Source organism: Cyprinodon tularosa, unplaced genomic scaffold (assembly GCF_016077235.1).
Source record: "Cyprinodon tularosa strain WSP-4 unplaced genomic scaffold, ASM1607723v1 ctg391, whole genome shotgun sequence".
NCBI lineage: Eukaryota > Metazoa > Chordata > Actinopteri > Cyprinodontiformes > Cyprinodontidae > Cyprinodon > Cyprinodon tularosa.
Genome location: NW_024039109.1, coordinates 536,399 through 558,436, shown reverse-complemented (window position 1 = coordinate 558,436; position 22,038 = coordinate 536,399). Strand labels below are relative to the sequence as shown.

Sequence of the window (22,038 nt, the reverse complement as noted above, 5' to 3'; positions counted from 1 at the left end):
TGAATATGAAAGCGCCACTGGCCAGTAAAATAATATTATAATGCAGTGCTCCTCTGCGATGTATTTTATTTGAAAGCTTTGATCTTCTAAGTTCTGGAGATGTCTCAATAAGTTTCGAAGTTATATATAGTTATATAGATTAGCATCCTTTGATGCAAGAAATAAGTACTTTTATTTCAGTAATTAGATTATTTATGGTAACTTGGATACATGTCTGCTTCCACATGTGCAAATGAGGTGTTAGTAAAGACTGGGTAGTGACAGTTATAGTTGGCTGAAGAATCTGGTGTTTGTGAGGCTGCTGCTAGGAGATGCTACCTCAGATGGAGCTATGATAGGCACCGAACACCGGGTCCTGATCACATCAAGGTCCAGATCCTAGCATGATGTTCACTACTGGAAGATTCTTCACCATCATTTTAAATAGTCGTTAATTTTCTTCCGCTTTGATTTTGATTTTATGTTAGCTTCTGCTAATGATTCCAAAAAAGTTTTTTTTTAAAACAATCCACTGGACTTAGTTTCCAAGTTTGAGAACGTTTTGCTTCCCACCCTGGAAGCTTTTTTCTATTCAAAGTGGCAGAATTAGTGTTCAGTACAAAGGTTTATAGGGTAGCACAAAGCAAAGGCTATTTCTCAATAAGTGTACTTGTGCGTTCTCGTGTACTCGTGAAACGTCATCAGCCTCAGCCCTAGTACTGTTCCAATTCACAAGAACAGCAGACCGACAACGGACAAAATCCCCGGATGTTGTTCTCGCCCCACCCTCTTTACCCAGCATGCATCAGAGCAGACTTGTCCGTTCTTGAGATTGACAGCTGTCCCAGCATGCACTGCGGCAGCAGCAGCTTTCAATGGAGCACTAACAGAGCTCAGAGTATAAAGTTAAAAGTTCTCTTTTCTGTTGCTGTTGTTCAATAAATGTACGTTTTAAGATCATTTGAGGCAAGAATACTATACTTTAAAGTATCAATATAAGGTCCATTTACCAATTTAACGCGTAATAAAAAAAAAAATTCCAAAGTTGAGAGGACCGCGGCAACCAGCAGAGCTCCGAGGCTAACGGCAGCAGCCAGGGCTAACCGCAGCCCGTCTGCAGAAGCACTCTCTGTGCATAGCCGTGTGTGAAGTACCGCTGGCTCTGATGGCGATTTTTTAGTTTTATTTGGCAAAATGTTCATTTGATTTGTGTTTATCTGACTGTCTTAATTATTAATCCCCCACTAAATGAAAAAAGTAATCATTTATTATTATCTAGAGACTATTAATAACAGGAGGTGAGATGCAGCTCCAGACGAGTCGAGCATGTGGTGACGTCATTAGTACGATTCTGTTCCAATTGACCCATATTTATGCTTCATGCTCCCGTTCTCACCAAGTCCATATTTTACTGTGATCTTCTCAAGAACATAATTGGCGAGAACACGAATCCGTACTCGCCTTCTTGTAAACTGAGAAACGGCCAAAGCCGTGTTTTGGCTTAGAAAACAAGCCTCTGAAAGGAGTTCATTAGGGGGAATTGTTGGCCTGTCTGAGCAGCGAGATGTTCTGATCCCCTGTACGGGGGTCGGGGATGCGATGATAGCAGGAGGGAATCAACTCTATCGCTGCATTGTAGGTTTTTTCAAAAGCTGAAACCTGAGTCCACCCCCTCTGTTTACGGTCGGTTTTTCTTTCTTAACATAAATGGCTTCCTTCACACCCTTTTCAAACCACCTGTCTTCTTTGTCCAAAATGTGAACATTCTGCTCTTCAAAAACTCGAACTCAATGCTATTCCTGAAATTTTGAATTGAAAAAGCTTCCTGGATGGGAAGTGAAACATCTTTAAGATTGGAAACTAAGTCCAGTATAATTTTTTTTTAAAGTTTTTTTTTTAAATGACTATGACCTGGATGACCGAGAATCTTCACCGGCCTTCTGGTAATGGTGCTAGCTCTAGCTAATATAGTAAACAGTAGAACAAATTTGTTTATGATTCACAATGTCTAATGAAAAAGATTGAGGCAGTGACATAGTGTGGCCTTCCTGGGTTAACTCTGTATGTTCGAGTACTAAACGCATCATCAACCATGCACAGGTGAAAATGGCAAACTCCATGAGTAAATAATGTAATGTCTAAACAGCAATGTTTACTTTTATAGGAAATTTATGACAAATTTAATCCAACATGTTCAACTAATTATGGATCCGTTTAAACTTTTTTTCTCAGGTGATTTATAAATTCAACTGTGGAACCGATTATGTCTGGATATAAAATTATTTTAACACATGATTTTGACACCTTCAGGAACCTTGATAAATCAAACAGGTGGTCCATAATTGTCTTCCTGATATCTTGAGATCTTCTTGGATGTTAAAGAAGGAAGTGATTTTTTATAGTGGTGTACTCCTATTATATATATAATAGAAATTGTTTTTTTTCTTTACCTGAATGTGGGTAAGTGGGAAATACACAAAAGAGGGCCTAGGTGGGATTTGATCCCACATACCCACTCATGAAAGTCATGCATATTGACCAGGCAGCTAAAGAAAAACCCTATCTCAGTCAGCCATTAGCTGAAAAACTTGCTGACTGATAAGAGCACGACTTTCACCTTGGAGTCCGGGGGATTGAATCCCACCTGGGCCCTAACCTGACTCTGCCAGATGGATTTGCTCCGCATATCCATCTGGAAACCTTCCGTTGAAGTAATTTTGGGAAGGGGCGAAAATACTGGTTAGCTGATTGGCCTATGTTGGTGATAGACGGGCCAAATAAACCAATCAGATCAACGAAGCATATGACGTACTAACAGCCAGGCTACTCTTGCCCAAATCAGTCGGGAGAAGAGCAAAAACATCTTTTCCTCTGAGAAAAGCCTCCAGAGCAGTGTTTTGCTCTTCTTTCAGTGAAGAAATACTCTGTAATTCTGATAAAACTTGCTCGATAGCCACGCTAGCGCTAGTTTCATCGGCTGAAGCCGCCATGTTCTTTAGACTGAACTGTCGCGCTTCTCGTTGCGTCACACCTCAACCCGCCTCAAAGCCAACGCTGATTGGACGTTCGTTTGGTGAATGGCTCCGAATTTTCTTTAACAGAGAGTCTCCAGACTGATCTGCGAGTGAAACCTTGAAAGCTTGCGAGATCAGGATGTTCTCACGAGGCTACCTGGGCCCCCCTCTACACAAAGGAAACGCCGTTAGTCGTGTAGCCAGGACACATGATCAGTTGTATGCACAGTGACACTTTCACACTTATTAACCTAAAAAGGGAATCATTTAATCCAACTAAATGTGAAACTGTTGGGGTTTTTATACAGAGGATCCTAATATCTGATTTCCACTTAAGATTTTAGAAATTGTGCAAAAAAATCTGAGTTTATCAGAAACCCCAACTTATTTGTTTAAATTTGTTACCTCTGAAGGCCGAAAGAAGTTCAACGTTGTCCCCCATCTCTCCAGTGACGGTCAGGCCCTGTTTGACCTTCAGATTGGTTTCACTGAAGGACACCAAGAAGACGTGAGAAAGAAGCAGCTGATGGAGGATCTATCCATGGTATGGAAACTCACCCGTCCAACTCAGCAGTCTCCACGTAGATAAGATTGAGAGGTTCACTGCTGGACAGCAACAGGAGGTCTGCCTGAAAGGATTTAAGGTTTAGTGTTGACAACTCGAATCTCAGGGTTTAGCTTCAGAAATCAGTTGAAGAATAAGCTGGTGAAGGTTCTCCATGAAAGGAAAGGAAAGGAAGGAGGTTTGAAAGGAAGTTTCCCTCTAGGTTAGATAAGGGGGAAACATGTCAAGATTCTCACATCCTGGTGTGAAAAGAAAACAATTGTCATCTCTGTCCTTTGATGAACCAAATGTGTGGGGAGTCCCCTTTTTTATGCAGGGGTTGGGATGTTGCAGCCTCAGATCAACACTGAGAGCTGCACTCAGCTGGTCATGTTGTTCTCCTCTGGAGAGTAAAATAAAACCTTTTCTTCCGTGAAACTCTCAACTCTCAGTGCTCATATTGTTTTTTTACTCCACAGTAACCATTCCAAAAAAGGTTTAAAAAAATCCACTGGACTTTGTCTCCAAGTTTGAAGATGTTTCCCTTCCCATCCAGAAAGATTTTTTAATTCAAAGTGTCAGAAATGGCGTTGAGTTCGAAGCTTTAAAGCAGTGGTCTCCAACCCTGGTCCTCAAGATCTACTGTCCTACAGATTTTAGATGCATCCCTGCTTCAACACAGCTGAATCAAATGATTGATTACCTTTTCAAGCCATTCATTTGATTCAGCTGTGTTGAAGCAGGGATGCAACCAAAATCTGTAGGACAGTAGATCTTGAGGACCAGGGTTGGAGACCACTGCTTTAAAGAGTGGAACAAAAACCCTTTTCGCTGTCGTTTGAGTTCTTTGCTAGCCTGTAATACCCGATACCTGTCTTATAGACATTCCTACGGGGCGGACCCACTCATCCGGTTCAGTTTGCATGTTTTTTAAGTCACAACAAAGTATTTTTGGTCAATTCTATAAAGCCTCAAACTCAACGCCATTGTTCTACAATTGGTTTGTGACTGTGATATAAAACCCTCTTCTGTTTTGCTAAATCTTGGTCAAACAGCAGTTCTGACATAATCAGGTGATTGTATCACATGACAGAAGTCCAGACTTACTGTGACAAACTGGTTGCTCTCCAGTTTGACTATGTCTCCAACCTGGATGTTCATCCATTTTTCCTCTCTTAGCCTATAAAAAACAGAACATCTGTCAGTCTGCTTGGATAATAAACCAAGAGGCCGCCTTCAGTAACAGTTTCCATGCACAGATTGTAAAATCTTTGATGCCGTGACTCACTCTCCATTTATGAGGACCTTCACCATGCGGTTATTCACCTGCTTATCTTGTTTGTGTCTGTTCTGCTCATTTCACATGAAAAAAAGAATAAACAGACGGTAGAACATGTTTATGTATGTTTGATGTTAGTATCTAATTCTGTTTCCTGTCTGGAGTTGATCTTTTAATCTTACTATGTCATCGTTAGCATCTTTGACCCCTGTTACAGCCAGCACTAGGATGAGCGGGACCGCCGTGGTGAACCAGGGAACAGAGGAGATTTGTGGGATTAGCTGTCAAAGCACAATCCAAAATGTTTTACAATTAGGCAACTTTGCATAAACTCTAGTCTGCAGAAGCAAAAACATAATCCCCATGGATTAGTATGAAGATTAGAACAAGAAACAAGAACATATTGGCAGGATATTTCTAATGAGATCATGACTGAAATGTCTACCTGAAGAATGAGGAGGAAAAGGAAGTAGGCGTTGGCAAGCCTGCTGAACTGCTCAAAGATGTTACGAGGCAAGAAGGTAATAATGTTGTATTTTGCAGTCTTAATGGCATTTTTCTGTGGAAAAAAAAAGAAGACAGGTTTTCTTTACCAGATGTGGGGGGAAAAAAATTGATAAAACATGACATGTATCCCATGATGGATGTCTAAAATGTAGGTGATGTGATACAAAATATAACTAACATAATTGTATAAAAACTCTGGTCTCCCCTTTATATTACAATTGCTTAAGTATTGCACTGCAAAAAATGAAAATCTATATAAGTCATTTTTGCTCAAATTTAGTGCATTTTTTCTTGAATTGAGGAGGTAAGTGTGACACTTTGCCAAGTGAATGAGACAATTTACATTTAAAATAAGAAAAAAACTTTAGTTTTGTCTTAATTCAAGCATATATTAGCTAATTATCATATTTTAGGAGTAAAAATACTAATTCCATTGGCAGGTCATCTTATTTACCTGCTCAAATTAAGGGTAAATACACTTAATTCAAAAAATATTTCACTTATTTCTAGATGTTTTTTGCAGTGTGGACATAATGCATTGCTGTAAATCTATTTCTATTACCTTTAATGGACTAAATTATATTATTTCAAAAGAAGGTAGCTGTTTCTGTTGTATGAAAAAAATACCATCCTTTTATTTTGAAAGACGAAAGGACAGGAGGTAACTTAAAGATCTACAGCCGTGGAAGAGGAGCTGATATTTTTGTAAAATGTCTAAGATGAAAGTTATGGTTAATATCTATGTCATATGATAACTCAGGTCAACCTATATACAGTTCTCTATTATAGGTGCATAGTTTCTTAGTGCAACCAGCTGGTGTATTATTTGTTATTTTTGTCTTTAACTCTTTTTTTTAACTCACTTTGTTGGTGAATAAAGCCATTCTGTGTATATTTAATATAATAAAGGAGGTATGTGTGCAGGGGATAAACAAGGAAGTAACCCTTTATGGCTAAGCCAATTAGCTGTTGGGTGTAATAAAAACAAAGGGTGTAAAAAAAAAAAATAAAAAAAAGTATATTTGATTCCATAAGAGATAAGACCGGAATATTGCTGGAAATACATTATGAAATTGTGGATTAGTTCCTGGGGAGGAATTACTAGAACTTAAAGTTGTTGTACATCCGGTTAAATTAAGTTTAAGTGAAAGTTAAATCTGAAAGATTCATCAAGCTCAGCTGAAGCACCTGCTGAAATCCCACATCAAGCTTCAGTCCAATCAACCTCGAGGCCGCACCTCCTCTGAAGCCCATCTTCTCAGTTCACCAGCGCACTAGTGAACTCTCACCCACCTCCTCATTCTCAGACTGCTCCCTGTCCCCCTCATCCTCCAGCTTATTCTAGCACCAGTGTCCAGGCCCCCGAGGGGAAGGCTACTCTAATCTAATCCTTTTCAGATTTCTCATCCAAAGTCTTCTGCCAAGCACCAAACAATAACACTTTATTAATTGCAGCTTCTCTCTGTAAGTCTCTCCAGGTCGAATTAATATTGCTTATTCTTTTATTCATTTTTGTCAATCTTATTTATGCATAAACAGCTAAGCCTCAGAGAGATGTGGTCATATGCAAAAAAAAGAAAAAAAAAGCACACCTAGATAAAATTAACATTGACTGCTTTATTATTTTATGTCATTAATTATAAGTTTGCATATCAGGCACAAGCAGGACAAAGTCCATCAGCTACTTTAATACATGCAAACACTAACACACCTCTAATGGCCCCAATGTGCACAAAATGCAATAATCCACTGGGACCAAAACCGTTCCCCGACTTCCGGATCCACACACTCTTCCTCCAGCTGCTCTGGGGGGGCCCCGAGGCGACACCAGCCCAGCTCACAGACACAGTCTCTCGAGCGTGTCCTGGGCCTTCCATGAGGCCTCCCCCCGATAGGACATGCCTGGTACACCTCCTGAGGCAGGCGACCGATTGGCTCCTTCGACAGATTGGCTCCTTTGACGTGGAGGAGAAATGACTCTACTCTGAGTTCCTCCTGGGTAACTGAACGCCTCAACCAATCTCAAAGGGTACGCCCAGTCACCATGACAAGGAAACTCATTTTGGCCGCTTGTATTCACGATCTTGTCTTGATCTTTAGGTCATTACCCAGATCTCATGACCATACAGTAGTAGCCATTTAAAATGTACCCACTTTCCTTGATAGACCCTTGGCTGGTCCCCTAAGATTGCTTTTTAAAACATCAATCTTTGTACTAAAATATTCTTTCTGTCATGATTTGTGGACATTAAGATCTAAAGAGAATCAGCATCTCCTGGTCAGACCCTGTAATTCAGTGAAAGGGTGGAGTCAGAGTAAAAAAAGTATTCAAAAAGGGGGTCACTCCAGTGGCTGGAAGTTGAAGGGGATTTTGCTGGGAGTTGAAGGGAAGTTGGCTGCAATTCAGCTGCTGTTTGCCTGGGAAAGGCTGCTGTAGGTGAGGGTGTAAAGGTAGATCGATTGGTAAATCGAGATTTGGCACAAGTGAAGGAAAATACACTTATGTACACAGCAAATTAATTATTTTATCATTGCTTTACATTTTCCCTTTACATTTCTGAACCCTATCCATAGTGCCCAGGTTAAATGGTAACACCATGACAGTATTATGACAGTATCAGTTTCTACCTCCAACAGCAAAAACAACCAGTTTTTCAGTAGAAATGCTTCCATGTGCAACGAACACTTACAGCGTACTGCTGAGACAGGTTGAAAGGTCTGTCATTCGCTCGCAGGAATCTCTCCTCCTCTGAGAAATGTTAGAAAACAAAAGACAAATCAGTGAGACCCCAAATAAGTCATTAAACATTTTTCTGCATCAGAACTCACCTTTCTTTTTCTCCCCTCCACATAATTTTCCAAAGAATCCCATCTTTAGCACAGCTCTTTCATTTTTGATGCCTGAATCATGAGCACCTGTGCAAAAGGTAAGCACAGAGTGAGGCAGTGCAATAGTATAGCAGACTTTGTTTTCTTTTCAAGGGAGGATAAATAGGTATAAATCCAAACATCTGAGTCAGAACTACACCAGTCATACAAGGGGAAAAAAACAAAACACAGAAAGAAAGAATGTTTATTATGTCAAACTACAGATATTTGGAGGAGAAAAAGGCCCACAGCATCACAGGACCTCCACCGCATTTATCCATAAGGTGCTTCTTCATATTCAGCATTTCACACTAGACCCACACTAGAGTGTTTGATGCCGAAAAGTCACCTTCATCTAATCTGTAAATGCTCCAGGAAACTCAATTTCCAACAAATACATTTAGTCATAGTAAGAGAAAAACAGGCCAAACTCCCATATCTTTAAACAAAGGTTTTGATGGCAGCAGCACAGCTGATATTTCTATCCAAGATGGTGTTACAGCGAAATAGTAATAGGCAGGAAGTAGCTACTACAATGACAAAAAGCAGAGAGAGCCTAAAGTTATGGGTAGATCTAATTAATACTGCAGAGTGCGTGAATAGAGATAGGATGAAGCAGAATGATGAAAGGGGGGTCCCTATGTCCTCCGGCAGTCTAAGCCTATAGCAGCATAACTATAGAGATAGCTCAGGGTAACCTGAGCCACTCTAACTATGAGCTTTATCAAAAAGGAAAGTTTTAAGCCTAGCCTTAAAAGTAGACAGGGTGTCTGCCTCACGGACTAAAACTGGTAGTTGGTTCCATAGGAGAGGAGCCTGATAACTAAAAGGTCGGCCTCCCATTCTACCAGTAGAATTGGGCTTTATACTTGGGAATGAGGATTTTAAAATCTATTCTTGATTAAACAGGAAGCCAATGAAGAAATGCTAAGATAGGACAAATATGATTTCTATTTTTAATATCATCAGAACTCTGGCTGCAGCATATTGGATTAAATGAAGGATTTTTAACTATAGCTTGTTGACTTCCTGATAGTAAAGAATTACAATAGTCCAGCCTTGAAGTAACAAATGCATGGACTAGTTTCTCAGCATCACCCCTGGACAGGAGATTTCCAAATTTCGCAATATTATATAAATAAAAGAAGGAAATTCTAGAAACCTCTTTGATATGGTATTTAAATAACAGGTCATGATAAAAAAATATTTTTTACTTTATTTAATCCCATCCAACTGAATTGACTGACCAATCAGTTTCTTTTTCAGAGACTCTGGTCAAAAGACTATAACTTCTGTTTTGTCTGCATTCAGGAGCAAAAAGTTAAGAGTCCTCCAGGTTTTTATGTCTTCAAGACATGCCTGTAATCTATGTAATGGGTTAGCTTCATCTGGATTTATAGACAGATATAGCTGGGTATCAGCATAACAGTGAAAATTAATCCCATGTTGTCTAATAATTATACTGATTGGGAGCATATATATAGTAAAGAGAATTGGTCCGAGCACTAATCCCTGTGGTACTCCATAGGTAACCCTGGAGCATGAAGGACATCTATCATTAATGTGAACAAAGTGAAAACTATCGAATTAGAATTAAAACAGCCTAGTGCAGTACCTACAAAAGCCTTTAAAAAAAATATTATGATCAACTGTCTCAAATGCAACACTGAGATCCAACAGGACGAGCACAGATACAAGTCCTTTATCTGAGGCCATGAGAATATCATTAGTGACTTTCAGCAGAACTGTTTCAGTGCTACAATGGGCTCTAAAGCCAGACTGAAACTTTTCAAAAAGCTAATTATGGTGTTAATGGTCACACACTTGTTTAGCAACTATTCTCTCAAGAAATTTAGATAAGACCAAAAGATTAGATATAGGTCTATAATTTAAGTAAAGATTTAGTTACAGCTACCTTAAAAGCCTTTAGAATATATCCTTGTAACAGGGATAGATTAATCAAATCAGAGGGAATTATTCCTTAAATAACCTAGTTGTAACTGGATCTAAAATACAAGTTGAAGGCTTAGATGAAGATAATATGTTGCTAACTCTTAAAATCCAAATGGATCAAAGTAGTCTAAACACGATTCAGATTCTATGGCTACTTCAGATGCTGCCTCACCTTTCAGAGATAAATCACATTTAGAAGGGTATCAATGATCTTATTTCTAATATTATTATTCTTATTTATAAAGAATCCAATAAAATCTTTATTGGTAACAGCCGGGGGGAATGGACAGTTCAACAGAGCTATGGCTCTGTGTGATTTTAGCAAACTGTAATGATTGTGATTTTAGCAAGAGAAATATGTTGCTCTAGTTTAAGAAGGTTTATTTCATACAGCAGTAGACTGTTCTTCCAGTTTTTTTAGGATTCCTGTAGGCATGCAGATTGCCCTTTTTCTATTTAGTTCCCTTGCATTTTGCTTCAAAGTGTGCAGCTCTGTAATAAACCAAGGAACCAGACTCCTATTGTTAGATGGTGCTGCATTGTCTAAGGCATTATGCAGAAAACTAGTGACCCCATCAACAAAATCGTCAATTTGTGAGGGGGAATAAATGAATTGGTTACCCTCTGTTGTGTTGTTCAGTGAAACAGTTTGGGATAGAAAGGGGAACAGATTCTGGAAAATTGATAACTACATTATCCAGTAATGATCTGCTAAAGTGAAAACTTGTTTTGGGGGAGAAGAACTACCTAAAAAGTGGTTGTTCTAAGAGGTTGTAAGGAAATACTGTGATTTTTTTCACATTCAATGCTGTATGTCAGCACAAGCTCCAAAGTATGAAGATGAGAATGTGTGGTTCTAGGCACATTTTAAACCAAACCAACAGAGTCTAAGATAGCATTAAAGGTTGCATTTAAGCTATCACCTTTAATGGTATGTATGTGTGTTTTTGGTGCAGATGCAAAACAAAGTCAGCATGTAAGGCTTTCTGTGAGTAACCAGACCTGGGTAGAGTACCCCAAAATTGTAATTAAGTAACAGTAGCACTACTTGATCATATAGTGCAACTAAAAGTAAAAAATGAGCCTTTAAAGAAAATATTCCACTAAAATTAAAAATATATACCCAGAATCATAAAAAACTGATACAAAATTATGTAAAATGTAACAAAATATTAAATGATATTCAAATTCTGGGATGACAAAGAATGAGAATAAATATATGACTTACAGTAATTAAATAGTAAAGGCAGAATGAACACTATTCAAAATAAGATTGTTTTTTTATAAAACTTAGAAAATCAGTTTACAGTATGTAAAATAGGCAAAATTACAGTATAATGATTGCTGTATTTTCACCCAACCTCTGAATGACATGGCAAACCCAGCAGAAAGAAAAATAACATTTAACCCATAATTGAGAACGAAAAAGAAGAAAGTGTCTCACAATGGTGCAAACAAGCTTGTTTTAATTGATAGCCAAAATTTAACTTTATCATATTTTACTCAAGTGAAAGTAAAAAGTAAAATGCTGCAAAACTACTCCCAAAACTTTATTATTATTATTTTTAAAATGTACTCAAGTAAATGTAATTAGTTACTACCCCCTCTGTGAGAAATAAATCAAATGGATTATATGCAGTTTTGGATTTGTGAACAAACGGCTTTCTAAACCTCTTTGGAGGTTTAATTCAACTTTAAAGTCAACATCTCTGGGCCAAACCTCCACAATTTGTTTTTGTCATTACACCATTACTGTACCACGCAACAAAATTCACTCTCTGCATTTAACCTATCCACTTGGGGAGCGTTGGGCTGGCATTTGCGGCACTCACAACCTCAGGATTCCAAGCTTTATGCCCTTACCACTATGCCACACTGCAAAAACCATCTAAAAATGAGAAAAAAATGAATTAAATTAAGTGTATTTACCATTAATTTGAGTAGGTAAATAAGATAATTTGCCAATGGAATGAGTATTTTTAGTCTTAAAATAAGATAATTAGATAATATTCACTTTAAATAAGACAATGCAATTGTGTTTTCTTATTTTAAATGTAAATTTTCTTCCATTGGCAAAGTGTCTCAGTTACCTCCTCAATCCAAGAAAAAATGCACTTATTGCAAGAAAAAATTACTTATTTAGATTTCAATTTTTTGCAGTGCACCACTCCCTCAGGACAATATACTATAAACCTCAGGACAATATATAATCATCAAAAGTGATTACTTCTTATCCAAGTTTTAAAAATTATTTTTTTAGTGAAGAAAAAAAGAATTGAAATAACAATTTGAAGGATTTGTGGTAAAATAATTTTGTGTGTGTTTTTAAGAGTCCATGCTTAGAGAGTAATCTCACTGTAAATCTGACTGTATCTCCTTTTCTATTGGGGTGGGGTTCAGGGGGGGTCAAAGTCAACTTTTCCAGGTTTTATGAGATTTAATCTTTAACACTTAGCTTTTACTATTTTCATTGATTTATGTATTTGTTTATGTTTTGTAGCACTTTGAGATACCTCAAAAGTGCACTATAAATAATACTCATTATCATCATAATTACCTCCATATCCAAGGTTTAGAACCTCATCTTTCTTTTATGACCAGTAGCTCACGTTCATTTTAATCCTACGCTTTGCTCCTCTTATCAGTTGCACGTGCAATCTTTGTAGCTCACCACCAACACACCCACTAATCATGCTTGTGTTTGGCCAACACTATTTAGCTCTTCTTCATTGAATCTTTGAAGATCAGACCAAAAGTGTCTGGTGGTAAGCTGACCGTTGCTGACTCAGGGAGATGTAATAGTTTAAAACTGACCTCTCCATGGCCTTCAAAGAGTCGTTCATCCTCTCATGATAAACAGATATGGTTGATAAACAGATATGGTTGGGATGGTTGGTACAAGATTGAAGCTGTTCTTTTACTATCTGAATGTCAGGAGCTTCTGTGTCTCAGTGATAACCGTGGTGAACATCCCTGTGCAATAGTTTTATCTTTTCTCCCAACTTCTATGAAAAATCAGGGCCTATACCAAACATTTATTAATGTATTAAACAGATATATGTCTGCTAATTACCCATACTATTTGACTATATATAAAAAAAAGACAGATGTTTCAACTGAATCTATCCCTGGAACGATTGCAGCACCTCTAAGAACAGTTGCAAAATGTCATCTCCATTCTACGGAGCCCCTCTGATGACATGATCAAAAAAATGTTTTAATTGTGGCCACGAAGTAGTATTTCGTGCACACGAAGTAGTATTTCGTGGCCACGCAATACGTATAATGTGCGCACGAAATACTACTTCGTGGCCACGCAATAAGTATAACGTGCGCACGAAATACTTATTAATAATATCAATATCATTCCTGGACAACTGGGTAAGCAAATCGAGCGCGCCTTCTCTAAGGTCTAAGGCGCGCTCGATTTGCTTACCCAGTTGTCCAGGAATGATATTGATATTATTAATAAGTATTTCATGCGCACGATAAACTTATTGCGTGGCCACGAAGTAGTATTTCGTTCGCACGATAAACTTATTGCGTGGCCACGAAGTAGTATTTCATGCGCACGTTATACTTATTGCGTGGCCACGAAGTAGTATTTCGTGCGCACGATAAACTTATTGCGTGGCCACGAAGTAGTACTTCGTGCGCACGATAAACTTATTGCGTGGCCACGAAGTAGTATTTCGTGTGCACGTTATACTTATTGCGTGGCCACGAAGTAGTATTTCGTGCGCACGTTATACTTATTGCGTGGCCACGAAGTAGTATTTCGTGCGCACGTTATACTTATTGCGTGGCCACTAAGTAGTATTTCGTGCGCACGATAAACTTATTGCGTGGCCACGAAGTAGTATTTCGTGCGCACGATAAACTTATTGCGTGGCCACGAAGTAGTATTTCGTGCACACGTTAAACTTATTGCGTGGCCACGAAGTAGTATTTCGTGCGCACGTTATACTTATTGCGTGGCCACGAAATACTACTTCGTGGCCATAATTAAACATTTTTTTTCACCATGTCATCAGAGGGGCTCCGTAACAATTCAGTTTTACAAATAAACTTCCTCTTTTTTTGTCTGAGTGAATTCATTATTCCTTGTATAGTTTATAAAACCTTATTAACAAATAAACTGCAACTTTGGGCTCTCTGAAACGTCCTCAAACACAGACATTTTAAAAACATGGATTCAATTTTGAAGCTTTTTCAAAGATGTATTTTATTCAACAACCCAAATGGATTCTATCCCCAACTCCACTACTTCCTTAACTTTCAGGCAGCTCCTTTGTTTTTCTGTCTTTTATTACTGGACAGACTGATTAATCCAGGTGTGACTGACCTCAGTAACCATGGCGACATTGGCCAAACACATCTGCATTAATTAGTTTGTCAGGTAATGAAAGACGAGCAACAAAGGAGGCGGCTGTAGTTCGGGAAGTAGAGGAGTAAAGCATAATGCAGCGCAACACGGCAAAAACAACTCATTACGTTATTCAGCAGATCCCAAAATCAACTTTTTAAAGAGAAAAACTCTTTTTAACAACTGATTTTTAAAGTTTTAATGTTTAATATTTATCAAAAATAATGTAAAAACATTATAATAGAAAACAATAATAAAAATATATATATCAGCTATCACAGAACATTATGAGCTAGATGGACATATTTTAGCATATCCTAACCATGTAACTTCAAAGTAAATGAAAAAAATTATTTAATCTAAGTTGTAATATATTTATATGAACAAAAAACTACATTGAAATCTAAAAAAAAAAAAACCTAAATTCTCCCACTTAATTTACAAGATAATCTTCTTTTTTTTTTTTTTTTTTTTTTTTTTTTTTTTTTTTTATGACTTTGGTCCTGGTGGTTAAGTGAAGGGTCCATCTGAGCATGTCCAGTATCAGTAAAGCATGTTTCTGGTTGGAGAAAAAAAGTTGCAACTGCTCAAATAATCTAGGCAGGCTGGCAATGCGGGAGCTCTTGGGTATTGATGTAAACACAAAAAGAAAAAAAAAAAATCTGATTTTAGGTCAAATTTAGCTGAAGAAAAAAGGTTTAAGAAAATAAATGAATGAATACAGAAAACAAATTCTGAAAAAAAAAAATTTAAATGACCAAAGAAGACTGATTTCAGCCTTCGCTTAAAAAAAAAAGCTGCTTTGATGCACAGCAAAATGTCTCATAAAGGGATCCAGATCTAACATCTCTGTCCTGGAAGTTATGCAGAGAATGAACACTCTCAGTTGATCCAGGGTCTCTATTTTCTTCTCCACATCCTTCAACTTCTTTAAAAAAATACTAAAAATGTCTCCACTTTTAAATTTCCTCTACATTGTTCCAAAAAGGATAAAAAAAAAAAAAAACAATCGTTTGGACTTTGTTTCCAAATTTGAAGACATTTCTTCATCCAGGAAGCTTTTTCTATACAAAATTGAAACGGACGAAGGGGTCCACCCCTTGGATGGGCTACTGTATAAGAGCCTGGAACTCGACGCTATTTGTGACATTTTGAAATGATAAAGCTTCCTGGATGGGAAGAGAAACGTGGATTGTTTTTTAATTTTTTTGGAATGACTATGACCTGGATGACTGAGAATCTTAACCAGCATATTCCTCTTTATTGTTATTTGCAATGCTTAAGCATCAAAATTTGGAAAAAATATTTAACCCTGTAATACCAAATATATCATATTTGATGCATACCGTTTCTGAAATGTTTTGCATCTGACACCTTTTTCATAATTTAATGGTAAAAACTTTGCTCAAAATCCTATTGTACAAATTCAGATATACCTGATAACAGAGGGCAGAAGACTACACAAAAAATAATCTTGACTTATCTTATAGTAATAAATTATTAATATCAAAAATGTATTTCTGTTTTTTCTTTTTACATATTTTGGTAAAAGGCCAAATAAGGACTTCAAACCAAAAAAAGTAATTTTCTGTTTTATTTTATTCTTGGATCGGGCTTTAAACGGTTAACTTAATTTTTAAACACACATTTCTAACTTTTTTCCTCTTTGAAATGAGTCTAAGGATCGATTTACAGAAAAACATAAAGCTGTTTATGTGCATTTCAAAGGGCGAAACACCAATTATGTAAATAAGGTCAGGCACATCAGATACAGGAATGTTCTCACAGTTATCGTGGCTCTAGAGCTATAAATGACTGTAAGCCGCTCCCTCCTTAACTCTCTGTAGAGTAGTGATGTCTAGAGAGATAATCAACAACCAAATCTGCAGATTATCGAATTAAAAACATCTTAATGTTTTTCTTATCTACTTGTTTGATAAAACATACCATACCATACAATGCTCCTTTATTTCTTAAACACTTTTTAAAATAACAAATTTAATGAAAGTGCGGAAAATAAAACTGAAAACAACAGTAAAATTAAAACAGACCAGCAGTATACAGACAAACTAAAATAGAGAATTTAAATGATTAAAAATTAAAAGTAATTAAGACAGAGGACAAAACCATTAAGAGATTTAAAAGCAATTTAAAATGGACCCTAAAACAAACAGCCAACCAATTAAGGAATTCTAAGATGGGGTTAATGGGCTCAAACCTTTTTGATCCAGTTAAAACTTTAGCTGCAGCGTTTTGCACAGCCTGAAGGTAGATGCATCACTAATCCCATGATAATGCAAATTACAGTAATCCACCCTAGAAGATACAAATTGATGAATCACTGTTTCAAAAAGGTAATAAATGGTTTTACTTCTGCCTCAAATGCAGATTAAATCCCAGTTTTGTGATAAGAGGCTTAACATATTGAGCCACATAATCTATGTTGGAGGTGTCAGATGAACTCCCATAAACCGTCGCCCGTTTTTGGTCATTCAGATGTAAAACGTTTGAGGCCATCCAGGAATTTATATCATTGAGACACTGAAACAATGATTTTAAGGAGAAGCCATTGATTTTTTTAAGAGGAAGGTAAACCTAAGAGTCATCTGCATAACAGTGGAAGGAAGAAAACCCCATGTTTTCTGCAGATGGACCCAAGGGGAAGGAGGTACAAGGAGAAAAGCAAAGGGCTAAAACTGACCCCTGTGGGACTCCATACTGGAGAGAAGCAGCACAGAACACATGTCACCCAATTCTACCAATAAAGTCCACTCTGCCAGATAGGACCTGAACCACTGCTTCAAACACGGAATGAAAACTTTATGGTCAACTGTGTCAAAGGTAGCAGTTAAATCCAGAAGCACAACAATAACATAGTCAACTGCCCCAGAGTCAACTGCCAAAAGCAGATCATTAAAAACCTTTAAAAAGGCCGTTTCAGTGCTGTGTAAAACTTTAAAACCAGATTGAAAAACCTCTAATATAAAATGTTCTTCTAAAATGCTAGGAATCTCTTATAAACAACCTTTTCAAAAATGTTATAAATCAAAGATAGTTTGGAAATAGGCCTGTAATTTCCATAATATCAGGATCCAGACCAAGTTTGTTAAGAATTCAATCAATTCAGTGTATTTATATAGCAGCAATTCACAAGGCACTTTATAGAGCTGATTCAACCAGATCTTACAGTCAGATCGGTTCAATGTTTTCCATCTGAGGAAAACCGGCTGATTGCATCGACTCATTCACTCAAAGGCAACGTGTGAGGATGAATTACTGCCTGTTTAAGATCACAAGGAACGACACCAGATGACAGGCTACTATTTATAGTACAATATAAAATAGACCATCCTGATCTCGCGAGCTTTCAAGGTTTCACTCGCTAATCAGTCTGGAGACTCTCCGTTGAAGAAAATTTGGAGCCGTTCACCAAACGAACGTCCAATCAGCGTTGGCTTTGAGGCGGGTTGAGGTGTGATGCAACGAGAAGCGCGACAGTTCAGTCTAAAGAACATGGCGGCTTCAGCCGATGAAACTAGCGTTAGCGTGGCTATCGAGCAAGTTTTATCGGAATTACAGATTATTTCTTCACTGAAAGAAGAGCAAAACACTGCTCTGGAGGCTTTTCTCAGAGGAAAAGATGTTTTTGCTCTTCTCCCGACTGGTTTCGGCAAGAGTAGCCTGGCTTGTGGTTGTGTTTTCGTCGTCGCTCTGTTAGTACGTCATATGCTTCGTTGATCTGATTGGTTTATTTGGCCCGTCTATCACCAACATAGGCCAATCAGCTAACCAGTATTTTAACCCCTTCCCAAAATTACTTCGACAGAAGGTTTCCAGATGGATATGCGGAGCAAATCCATCTGGCGGAGTCAGGTTATAAAATAGGTGCAATCATGAGGGAACCTGTTTAGAAAATGGAGGAGGGGGAGCAATCATACGGAGAACCTGAGGGCTTTAGGTTAAAGACAGCAGAGCAGAGGGCCGCGGCGGACAAGTCATCAACAGAAAAGCTGAGCTTTCAGAGATGTTTCTGTTTCCTCACAGAAATGGAGAAAATTCTCACAAATTTCCTGACAAAATTCCAAACTTTCCATCTGTAGATCATGAATTCTGTGCTTCTAAATTGTGACATTTTTCCTGAATAATAGTAGAAAAGTGCTTTTTTTCTAGCTACTTCTACTTTTTTTTTTTCTGATATGAACTCCATTTGGATTTTAATATTTCATATCAGACCTTAAGTCTGTTCTTATTCCACTTAAGCTCAGTTCTCCTAAGCTCTTCCAACAGCACAGGTTGATTCATTCAACTGGGGTTCAAATTTGACTTTTACTTTCCTGATCTTAAAGTTGGTCACAGAATATAAAACATTTCTTCGAGGGCTGCAGTCCTGGTTTCAATGATCAATGACCAGCAGTGGAGGGGTTAAAACCCCAAATAGGAGCAGGGGGGTTAGGTTCGGAAAAATAAAGCGAAATGTCAAATAAAACGTATGATTCGTCCAAACTAAGTCAAGATTACTGTTTAACTTTGAACTGTGGAACTGTAAGATAAAACAAGAGCCAGAATGTTCACTTTGAAAGATTTAAAGAGTTAAATCTGTGAGTTTATTTATTTTTTGAACAGGGTAATAGAAGACAGGAAATAGCTATAATAATGTTTAGAAGAGCTGATTTGCATATCATGAAGAAAGCATATTTCAGAACCAGAAAGCAGAACCTATTACCCATTTTCATACAGATGAGGCCTGCTGAGGTCCAGCTGAACATGTTCATCACCTGTACCAGTTTAGCTTGTTGATCCAACACTTGGTGGACCACAACTGAAATCAAATGTAAATCAGCCACATACCTACAAAAAACACAGAGGTCGGGTTGAACAAAGGCCGCCAAGGTCATGTCAAACAAATCTCCCAGGTTCTGGTTTCTGTCTGCTTCCGTCTCGGTTTAAAGCGGTTCCAGTCTCTGTTTGAACCCGGTAAGCGGCTCTTCTGATCCAGATCCTGAGTGGAGGTCCAACAGGGAAGCGCTGAGTGAAGCGCCTTCTGACCCGCTCCGCCTCTGGCCCTTGGCAAACAGTGGAGCGATCTTTGGATCTGGATGGTGAGTCAGTATAGCAGTAGATACATGGGCTGTAAAACAACAATAAAGATGAAAGCAGCCAATCAGAGACAACCTTACAGTTATGGTCTGCAGAGCCAGGTGATCAGCAAACACACCCTGTGATGTGTGTTCACACTCCACGCCTGTTGCTCATCAGACATGACTGACTATCACGGCGTTGGACAGATTTGGGCGCCAAAACAGACCAAAATCAGTTTAAAGGAACTCGAAGGAACGACAGATGGTTCCTTCCTCTATAGAACATAATACGCCGTCACATGGTCAAGATAAAAAAAAATAGAACAGATCACTCGTTAGGAAGAAATAGGACATTTAATGGAGCTTGAGATTGTTATACAGATACAAAAAAAATGTGTTATTTATCAGTTCTACTTGGTATAAAAATATATGATACAGATGTTAAAGAAAAAGTCCGGTCAGCAAGGATCATTATATATACCTAAAACTAATACCTTCACAGTGATTTAATTAATTCAGCGTTAATCAGTAAAAAAATGAAAATAATATATATTTTTTTGCGATCACTGAGTCTGGGAGCGGCCATTAAAGTAAAACATAGTAACCCCTCCCTCCTGCCATCTTCGGGCAGTGACGTCACGGTGCGGTTAGCCTAGCGCCATTCTCCCCGCTTTACAAGCAAAATCAATGGGAACTACTCATTATTTTGTACCTAAAACTAACATGTTTGTGATGATTTACTGAAGTTAGCATTAATCAGTAAAAAAATTAAAACAATTATTTTCGTTGTGAAGTTTGGGAGCGGCCATGTTTGCCCAAATATAGTAGCCCCTCCCTCCTGCCATCTTCCAGCAGTGACGTCACGGTGCGGTAAGCCTAGCGCCATTCTCCCCGCTTTACAAGCTAAATCAACGGGAACTACTAGACACATCTGCAATCAACAACAATTATTGAAGATTTCCAGAGGACTTCACCATTGAAATTCACCAGAGCTATAGTGAAACTGACAATGCCCACGTGCATGGCAGCTGGATGCTGGAATACATCGGGTAAAAGTGGAAAGAAAATTTGTTATTTCAGCTTGCCAACTGAAAGAGGGAGAATTTTGCCATCGAGCTTCTGGCCAGAGAAAAAATACGTAATATATAGCCAACATTTGGAAGAAGAATGTTTTCAAGATGACTTGGATAATAGCGCGTTGTGACAAACACCAGATACAGCACTGGGACTTGATCAACAGCCGATACCGCACCGTGACGTCACAAACCAGTAGGTGGCAGTAGTGTTCTTTGACAAACATGGATGCCTCCAGTAAAGCACATTTAAATGAAAATGACTCTTAATTAAAAACATTTATTATTTATTGAACAGTATGTAATAATTTCATATTTAAAGTAATTTCAGTACTTTTAATTCTGAATATGACCGAACTTTTCTGCATGAAAATACACATTTTCTCACACATTCTGGCTTCAAATCATTTCTATCTTTTCCTGTTTTACATCAGTTAGGATCAGCAAATTATTTCTTTAAGCTGAATCCCTGTTTTTACATTTCCTTGATATTTAGATTAATCAAGTTTGATTGAGCTTCTTCCAACAGTTAGTTTGAATTCTGATCCATTTCTCCTCTCAGAACTGGGTTGGATCAGAGCAAAACTTTATAGCCAATCAATTTGTGCCCATGCATCGATTATTAGAATAACCCCCATCTTCTAATCTTGTTGTAATATTTCTTCATAATGTTCTTTTGTTACGATCTATCTAATGATGCTACCACCCTTGTACTGCAGCTACAGGCTGGATGACTATGAAGTCAGAATTCTGCCAAATGTGCTCACTTGTAATAACCACACCGTATTACTACTGTACTCATTCAGACTGTTTTATTTAAAACACACTCATATAAACAGTGTTGGGCACGTTACTTTGAAAAAGTAATTAGTTATAGTTACTAGCTACTTCTCCCAAAAAGTAACTGAGTTAGTAACTGAGTTACTCCACAATAAAAGTAACTAGTTAGTAGTCAAAGTAACTATTGCGTTACTTTTGCGAGTGTATGAAATTAATAACTGGGGATGTCTAATTCTGAAATCCTGTGTTTGGGTTGTTATAGATAATGCAACATGTAGCTATATCTATCTATCTATTCCATCCATCCATCCATCCATCCATCCATCCATCCATCCATCCATATTTCTCCCTTTCTCCATATAGGCTAATGATCGTTCACGCTCTTCGTAGTTCCCCCGTGGCGCGAGCACAGGGCGGCTGTTACGCGCCTTTAGCGAGCATGCACGTTTCCTGTCGCCTGCGCAATGAATCGACCGCCACACTGTGCGGAGATGTATGGCAAGCCAAGAAGGCCACTTTTCGCATTGAATTATCGCGTTAAGATTGAAATTAACCCGCAAAAAACGCGCGTTCTCCCGAGATTTCACCGCTTTTGAC

The 22,038-nt window shown here is 38.0% G+C and overlaps 1 protein-coding gene across 1 annotated transcript in view; it reads right to left on the bottom strand.

Moving 5' to 3' along the window:
- The window catches only part of LOC119791456 (phospholipid-transporting ATPase ID-like), a 30,125-nt gene extending 21,890 nt beyond the window's left edge, over positions 1 to 8,235 (bottom strand). Inside the window, exons 1-8 of the mRNA XM_038297564.1 lie at positions 8,153 to 8,235; positions 8,014 to 8,072; positions 5,262 to 5,375; positions 4,999 to 5,097; positions 4,826 to 4,887; positions 4,645 to 4,717; positions 3,552 to 3,622; positions 3,399 to 3,481 (exon numbers count right to left, since the gene is read on the bottom strand). Of these exons, the coding sequence (XP_038153492.1) occupies positions 3,399 to 3,481; positions 3,552 to 3,622; positions 4,645 to 4,717; positions 4,826 to 4,887; positions 4,999 to 5,097; positions 5,262 to 5,375; positions 8,014 to 8,072; positions 8,153 to 8,195 (604 nt within the window). The 5' untranslated portion in view covers positions 8,196 to 8,235. The remainder of the gene's footprint in view (positions 1 to 3,398; positions 3,482 to 3,551; positions 3,623 to 4,644; positions 4,718 to 4,825; positions 4,888 to 4,998; positions 5,098 to 5,261; positions 5,376 to 8,013; positions 8,073 to 8,152) is intronic.
- Between the last annotated feature and the right edge of the window lie 13,803 nt (positions 8,236 to 22,038).